The sequence below is a fragment of the Limulus polyphemus genome, unplaced genomic scaffold (genome assembly GCF_000517525.1).
Source record: "Limulus polyphemus unplaced genomic scaffold, Limulus_polyphemus-2.1.2 Scaffold4325, whole genome shotgun sequence".
NCBI lineage: Eukaryota > Metazoa > Arthropoda > Merostomata > Xiphosura > Limulidae > Limulus > Limulus polyphemus.
This window is the reverse complement of record NW_013669935.1, coordinates 6,648-15,658: the sequence shown is the minus strand read 5'-3', so window position 1 is coordinate 15,658 and position 9,011 is coordinate 6,648. Positions and strand designations below refer to the sequence as shown.

General features: G+C 33.9%; 1 protein-coding gene across 1 annotated transcript in view; it reads right to left on the bottom strand.

The window, feature by feature from the left end:
- Nucleotides 1–9,011, bottom strand: part of LOC106470967 (otopetrin-2-like) — a 24,326-nt gene that overhangs the window by 10,585 nt on the left and 4,730 nt on the right. Inside the window, exon 5 of the mRNA XM_013931554.2 lies at nucleotides 4,034–4,188. Coding sequence (XP_013787008.2) covers nucleotides 4,034–4,188 — 155 coding nt within the window. The remainder of the gene's footprint in view (nucleotides 1–4,033; nucleotides 4,189–9,011) is intronic.

Here is a 9,011-nt window from a genome sequence, read left to right as displayed (position 1 = left end):
TGTACAATTTAAATGTTTTATATGAAACTTTACATTTGAAAGGGGTAATCACAGTTCTGATTGTGGAAATATTTTGTAAGATAAATTATAAATACAAATGTAACTATGTGGGGTTATGCATAAAGTTTGTTTTTGTTTGTTGAATTTATTGTAACAAGCCGCGAACTACAGAACCTCACATTCACAAAGAGGGCCGCGCTCGGCTCACTCCGATATCAAAGTGTCTGAAAAGGTATACGTTTGTGAAGCTAGTAATCATTTTGCTCTTGACGCTACGGACATTTCCAGTGATGTTTTGACCCAAACGATATATTGAAACTGAATATTAAGTAAACAGATTATATATTACAAGAAACTGGGATGTTAACAATTTCGAAAAAAATGATGATAAGAAAGAACAGGATGTATTGATGTTTGTTAAGCAAGTTTTGACGACCATTGTTAAAAGTACAATTTGAACATTGTTTAGACAGAAAAGATTTGTTTATTATCAGATACACGTAGTTGAACATTGTTTATTGTTTGCGTGCACAATGAGAAACTTAGAGAATATGGATTATTCTGGGGCCAAGATTTATGTTCGACTTTCAAAGTTTGATTTTCATCTTGCGACAAAGGTCGCAATCAACACATTGTTATAATGTGAAGCTATCTTTTGGTTTACATTTTATAATTGTTAAACATTTACAAAAAGTATTTTGTAAGACAAAAGTTATTTTATTTTTTTTGTCAATCAGTTTGGATTGTTTTGAATTTCCCGCAAAGTTACACGAGGGCTATCTGCGCTAGCCGTCCCTAATGTAGCAGTGTTGGACTGAAGGAAAGAGTTGGTGGTGGGTGGTGATGACTATCTGCCTTCCCTTTCAGATCTAAATTAGGGACGGCTAGTGCAGGTAGCCCTCGTGTAGCTTTGCGTGAAATTCAAATGAGACTTTTATGAAGGTTTGAATTTTCGTATTGTTGGTCTTGTGTATGTCTTGACCAGCGCTTCTCAACTAGGTGCATGGTTCATCCAAGGTTGTTGTTTTATGTTGTATTCATTCTAGTTGTAGTTTGATGTATATTTAGCTCATAATAAAGAATTTTTGCATTTTAATTTAGTGCTTTTTTGTCTTTGTTCGAACTGTCGTGAAAAGCTTAAAATGGTGAATGATATTGGAAAAGGTTTAGAAGCACTGGTCTGGATGAAACATTAATGTCGTTCCTCTGATGTAACAGACTTCAATTAATGTGTCTACATGTCTGATTGATGAACTTTGATAAAAGTTATTTATGGACCCAAGTTGACATGTCATGAACATTATGTATTTAAGTAAACTATACAAAACAATTAAAGTATTATGGGAATTTTTAATGCTTTAGTTATAGCAATAAAAAGAAACCGATGTTATGAAATAATGTTAGTTCCATCCCTCCAGTTTATTTGTAAGCAAAACAGGCATATGATAACCTGTCATGTGATCCGAAATGAAAATTATTGGTTGTTCAGTTTCTGCTGGAAGACTCGTATCTGATAAACATGTTTAAAGCTTGAAACATTTTCTCATTAATGTACGGAGAATGGAGACAAGGGCATCTTGGAACTGGTGTTGAAGAATGATAACCAGAGCAGCAAGAGAGACTTGGAACTAATGCCGGAGAATGGTCACAAGGGCCGCTTGAAACTAATGTTGGAGAATGGTCACAAGGGCCGCTTGGAACTGGTGTTGAAGAATGGTCACAAGGGCCGCTTGGAACTGGTGTTATATAAAATTCGAGTTAATATTTTCTATCAATCCTCTGAGAGAACTGTTTGTAGGGCCTATTTAGTGTCTGGAGCCATTTGACGGAATACGAATCTTTCAAGAACATTCCACACACAGGCTTAAAGGGATTGCTTTTATTTGGCTGCTGTGTAGCGCGTAATTCAGCAGTGATACAAAGAAATAAAACAGGTGCTGCTTCACATGTGTTTTGGCCTGTTGGACGTGTTTCTAACATCATTACAATCAAACTGTTTTGTACCTTCCCGTGAGCGAAATTTATCTTACTAGCCATCTGGAAATTAGATTAGCCTTGCGAAGTCTGTTTCTAAGTGTCTGTGCACTAATATGGCTTCAGATATCGGAGTAAGTTTAGAATCAGTTACAATACGAGTTTGGGAAGCTAAAATCAACAAATAGCAGTAGATTGGCTGAGCTGTGGATGTTTGTCTATACTGTCCAGTTGTCAGAGAAACTGCGAATTGGTTGGAAAGAATTTTCACGCTCTGCTAAATAGATTTAGAAACACGTATAACCATTTCGCACAGCCTATTGTAATTGGCTAGTTTTCGTTCTGTAGATGAATCTTCGCATGAATAAAACATTTTTGTAAACAGTTTAGAGCACTTTATAAACCTTATGATCAAATTGACTACTACAACAATATTGTGAGATCAGTGAAACTATTTGCACTTCAGATCACATGACTGATCATTAGATGACTGATCTAGGTGGCACTAAACTAAAAAAAAGATGAATTATCCTTAATTTTTTCACCTTTACTTGACTAAGAGGCTTATTAAAAAATGATATGATTTATTCCAGGTTCCAGTTTCCAAATGTTTCATCATATTGGTAAGAGTTATTTTTTTACCTTTTTCACCTGTACTGAATTAATTGAAACGTGCGCATATATATATATATTTAAATTTATGTTGTTTTTTTGCCTCCCAGTGGCACAGCGGTATGTCTGCCGACTTACAACGCTAGAAATCGGTTTTCGATACCCATGGTGGGCAGAGCACAGATAGCCCATTGTGTAGCTTTGTGCATAACTATAAACAAACATACAGATGCTGCTTTTTTTTAATTTGTAAGAAAACCAAACATGATTGTAAATTGGGTGTATGTGAAGAAAAAATGGACCGAAAGCCGTTAATTTCTTCAAAATACATTTTAAAACACAAAATATTTTGTTTATAATGCTGTTTGAAAGTTATGTTCCTGTGACATGTTGTTGAAAACTGTTTGTTTTTTTTTTCCTAATATTGATCATAGGAACGTATCTTTTTGTCCGATAAAATACAAATAACTAAACACAACACATGTAACACTTATTTCCATTTCTTATGGGCAGAGCGTGGCCCAGTGATCAGTGTGCCAGACTGTGGTGTTGCGTCATTGTCCCCCCCCCCCAAAAAAAAACAAAAAAACAAATTCGCGCTCTGAGCTTTAAGGTTGTCATATATAAACGTGACTGTCAAATCCCATTATCTTGTCAGTAAAAGTAGGCCCAAAAATAGATGAAGTAGCGCATTTGTGTCAGTTCAAAATGAGGGATGGCTATAGCGCATTTGTGTCAGTTCAAAATGAGGATGGCTATAGCGCATTTGTGTTAGTTCAAAATGAGGGATGGCTATAGCGCATTTGTGTTAGTTCAAAATGAGGGATGGCTATAGCGCATTTGTGTAGTTCAAAATGAGCGATGGCTATAGCGCATTTGTGTCAGTTCAAAACGAGGGATGGCTATAGCGCATTTGTGTCAGTTCAAAACGAGGGATGGCTATAGCGCATTTGTGTCAGTTCAAAACGAGGGATGGCCTTAGCGCACTTGTGTTAGTTCAAAACGAGGGATAGCCAGCCATAGCGCATTTGTGTTAATTCAAATCAAGGGAAGGCTATGCGAAATTAGTCCATATATCCGAACATCCGAAAACAAACAAACCATTGTTTATTAATAGTTGTGAATATGAAGGCTTGCTTTCCATCCCTAAAAAGAATTATACTTATTTCAAACAGTTTTTTTTTTCTTAATTCACTTTCTTTCGTTTTCTTGCTAGTGGATTTTAGTCCATCGTATAGAACAACTATAATAATATCCATGCTTCAACTGAAAGGTTTTATGTATCATTAACCATTATTTAAGTTCGAATGATGTAGGGTAGGAAACTGTTTTGAAATAATAAATTAAATAAAGACGGTTATAAATTATAATTAAATCCTTAAACATGAAATAAAATCGTTACAGAAACGAGAATAAAAGAAATAAAAACAAAAGGTGTGAGACTCACCTGGACATTGACAAAAAGAAATAACATTTGGAGGAAGGTAAACAGAGCTTGAAGAACAGGTTGTGACATGTTCAGTTCGTCAACACATGCATCTTGTCGTGTGAAAGCGGAACTGATTTCAAGTCCAAGCGATGTGAGGGTACCCAAACCAAAAACTGGAAGTAAAGATAAGGCATATTACTTGTATTTTTTTTACAATGAGGTATAAATACTACGTCCTTTTTGTTAGTTTCTAAAACGCGAAACATTTTAAACGTTCCAAGCTGTGTTATTAGAGACAATATTTAATTTGATTCTTGTTTTGTTTCTCTATATATGAAGGTAAGAGTACTCCTGTGTGTGCATATTATCAGTTTCGGGCGTATGCGTGTGCTATGTTTCGTGTTTGTGTGCGTACTATCTGTTTCGTGTATGCATGTGTAATGTCTGTAATGTATGTGTGTGTGTTTGTACAGTTGGTTTCGTATGCGTACTACCATTCCTGGTTATGATGACGCCTTGATACTTCTTATTCATTACAGACAATTAAAAATGTAATTAAATGTTTTCGTTTTCTTGTTTGACGGGGAATTATATAATAAAACATATAAATCCCATACCGCCAGTTTAGGACCAGACGTTACAATTGAAACACCTATCCTGAATTCAACACTATAAACTCACTTTATGAGGTCACCCGGTGTGACAGCGGCAAGTCTATGGACTTACAACGCTAGAATTCGGGGTTCGATTCCCCGCAGTGGGTACAGCAGATAATCCCATATGACTTTGCACTAAAACAAACAAACACTCTTCAAGTAAGTAAGCCACATACATATGGTTCCTCAACAATAACCCGCCATTACTTAACGCTGAGAAAAAAGTGAACATTTTCTAAAAAAATTATTTTTTTTCTGGGAAGTACTGCACGGGAAAAGTGTTCTGATTGTGCTGATATAAACTGATGTTTTTATATATTAAAAGTGGTACAGTTTATTGAAAAAAATAACAGTTTTGTTTAAGAACTCCATTCTATTAGTATTATATTTACAAGTTAGGTCAATGAAGATATAATCAAACCCTCACGTACAGTCCTAGTGAAAGTCGTGTTATTGTTGTGTTATCTAAAATTGTGTTCTGTGATAAAGAAAGGGTTGTTACACATACCGTTGTTATTTTTCTAATTGTCTGAATCTTGAATACCTAAAGTGTAAAATTGTTTATGTTTTTTATTTGTGATATCATTCGATAGATGGCGCCACTCTGTATTATTACTTCGGTCACATACATTGATACATATATATACACGCTACGTCCATTATAGCAAAATAGACCGGTACTACTGACGACCAGTTCACATAAATAAGTGTTACCAAAGTGTTGATGACGAGTGTTGACTAGCCGTCAAAGTTTAAGAAATAAAAGCAAACTAACAAAAAAACAAGCGTTTTAGAAAATATGAAATAAAGTTGATAAATAAACACTCTTGAAAACTTGCTAAAGCAAACAGGTCAACAATAGTAGATAAAGGGTTAATTGTGCTGACAAACGATAAAGTTCCTTTCGAAATAGTTCCCCAGTGGCACAGTAGAATGCCTGCAGACTTATAACGCTAGAAATTGGGTTTCGATACCCGTGGTGAGCAGAGCACAGATAGCCCATTGGGTAGCTTTGTGCTTAATTACAAATAAGCTCTTCGAAATAACTATTTTATCCCAACACCTTGTCATAAAATGAGACTACTTCCCAGAATAATATAATACATTATACTCAGTGTCAAAATTTGGTTGTTTTTTTTTCAGAAAATTCATAAGGAAGCAATCTTTCGGAGAGTAAAAATCTATTATTTCAAAAATAATCATTAAAACGTTGGATTTGGTTGAGGTTAAGCACAAAGCTACACAGTGGGATATCTTTGCTCTGTCCATCACAGGTATCTAAATCCGGTTTCTAGCGTCGTAAGTTCACAGATATACCGCTATTATAATCTAGCTTTCTTATGGCTCAGCGGTAAGTCTGTGTACTTACAAAGCGATAAATTGAGTTTCGATACCTGTACAGATATTCCATAATGAACTGTCAACTTATACTACATGACAAATTCACTTCTACTATTGCTTAATTTATTTCTAAGGGTAAGATCCCAGGATGGTCAGCGGATTACGCATATGTGTTAAAACAATCGCAGGATAGAGCTCGAATATTATTAATTATCAAGATGGCCACTAGATGCCACGACGTGCAAGACTGGAAACAAAATATGAATATTTAATAAAAGTTGTGGCAGTTCAAAAAAAGACAGTGTAAAACAGTATCACAGAAACAAATATGTAAAATCCACCAACATGCACCTTAATTCAATGAAAAGTGTAAAAGACGACGTTGAATTACGTACAAAAATTTCAAATTTATTGGATTACGTTACTTACGTTACTTGTATAATTAAATTGAATTAAATAATAGCGAATTGTAATAATTTGATTCACTTCGAAAGCAACAATATCCTTTCACATCCACATCGTTTGTTGGTGTATCCTGAAGATATCATAGGTTGCTAAATATTGAAGATTGATTAACATGCTTTTGGAAGTATTTTATGTTTTAAGCCTTCTGCCTTACTTTTAATCTGGTAACATTTAAAAATACATAAGATTCAAAACTTGTGTTGCAAAATGGAGCGATTTACACATTTTGCAATAAAGAAAGAAAGAAAACGACTTTTTACACTCCAGATAACAACAAAAGTTTCACATTATTATCCAAAGAGTAAAGGTCAATCTTGTCTAACTTTATTGTAACGATGAAAAGTCACGAATAAATTTATTAATACTGTTAATAAATCCTAGATGGCGCAACAATTAGACATTGACTGGCAGGTTTCTACAAGTAACTTGTGAAAAAACCTAGCGTCTATTTTCCTTTTTTATTGTTATTATTTAATTCTTAACAACAAAAAAAATATATATATAACATAAGGATTTTAGCTGCTATCAGTCAACATTACTTGGAATAAACATTTCACTTTTATTTCTTGTTAGCATTGACTAAAAATAAAGGTTAAACATAAGTGGTTAGTACTTGTGATCGATTCAGAACTAGTCTACAGACCCTTTACAAAAAAGGAATGAATGCTCAGGCTTCTTCTTTAACACTTTTAACTTTTTAAGGCATACTTTGGATGATTTTTGTATACAGCCTTTAAAGTCATACGGTGTGAAAATTTAGATTGTTTACACGCCAAACTCGTAGAACGAGAGGACTACCGGATGAGAAAGGTAATTACAATTAACCCTTTTAGGCTTAACGAGTAAATTACAAATGGAGGTAATATTTCTCAAAACTGTCAAATTTTAAATAATACATATTTTTCTCTATCACTTACACGTCGGCCATGTAGTCACGTGGACGCAAACACAGAACAAACAGGGCTAAAGCACACGATAGTTTATTACGAAACCTTCTAGAAGTTTGTGAAACAAATGGTCTCACAGGTTGTGTGTACGTTACCTTGCGAGGACCATTAGTTAACAAACTTAATTTTGTTCAATAGAACACAAATACATGTGTCATTAAGTTTGATAAGCAGAATAGACTATCTATTATGTGCTATTTGTTACCAATTAAATCCAAAATAACAATATCTAATGAACATAAGGATAAGGTTTACCTAAAAAAATTGGGATTACGGCCGAAAATATCGTTAACAGTTAGGTTATCCAACAGATGTTTGTTTGTTTGTTGTTAAGCACAAAGCTACACAATGGACTATCTACGCTGTGGCCACCATAGGTATCGAAACCCGGTTTTTAGACTTACCGCTGAGCCACAGACGAAACAATGTATTTATTTTTTTTATCAGAAGCACAATAATCGTGTATTGAATTAGCTTTACTAATTATCAGGTTGATTTGTAGTTTCGCTTTACGTATATAACTTGCTCTGATCGGAAGTTAATATTAGTTATTCTAATAAATATATTACCTAGTTCCTGCTGTTTCCGAAAGAGGCCGCGAAGCTCAAAGAAATTTAACCTGTGAGTAATATGATGAATTTAACTCTAACTTGGACACTAAAAATTGATTTCAATCTTCCACTTCGTTCGCCATTTTTGTCTTAATTTAAAATATTTTATATAAATTTAAAAAAAAAGTTTAAATGGCATTTGAACATTAGACAATATGTAAGTTTCTCGCGCAAGTGCTGACATGCAGTCGAATCAATACAACAAATAAACATTAGATAATGATTTAAAGAACAGTCACGTGCACTTACTATTTCGGTATGCAGATTTTCGAACTCATTTAAAAAATAGATATATTCGTGTAAAAGTAAAAAATAAAAAAATGTCGAGCGCTCAGATCGACCTTCATTTTTAGGGACAATTTACATTGTTTTATTTTGTATTTGTTTTCGTATCATTTTTCCAAAAGAAAGTTCAAGATATTAAGAGTACTTGAAAAATATATATACTATCAAGCTCGGCCACTTAAACAGATAACGATCAGAAAATAAAACGTTTACATCGACTCCGAGAAAAAACCCTTTGCTTTCGTCTTAAACGACAGTATATCATTGCGATAAACAGTCTATAGTCGTCAACGTATACGGTGTTATATCTGTATACACTTTGAGCACATCTTTAGAAAAACAAAAACTATTGCAATGAATCATATAAAATAAATGAGAAGTAAAATATAATTAATAGATTACCGCCTTTAATGTAAGTTTATAGGACGTCCTTCGTGACGTGTTTTAAATTATTCGAAATGGTGTATTTAAGTGTTTTACACTCACAAAAAAAAACAACCTATCATTCTTTAAGTATTGTCGGCTAACAATACAAATAATTAAATTGTGGCGGAATGCTACAAGTTCTTCAAATACCTATAGAGTGATAGGTTTCTTTTTTGTGAGTGTAAAACACTTAAATACACCATTTCGATTTTCGATACCTCACTACTATAAAGGCTTGGTTTGGTCTGATATATCTTTGGTGGTA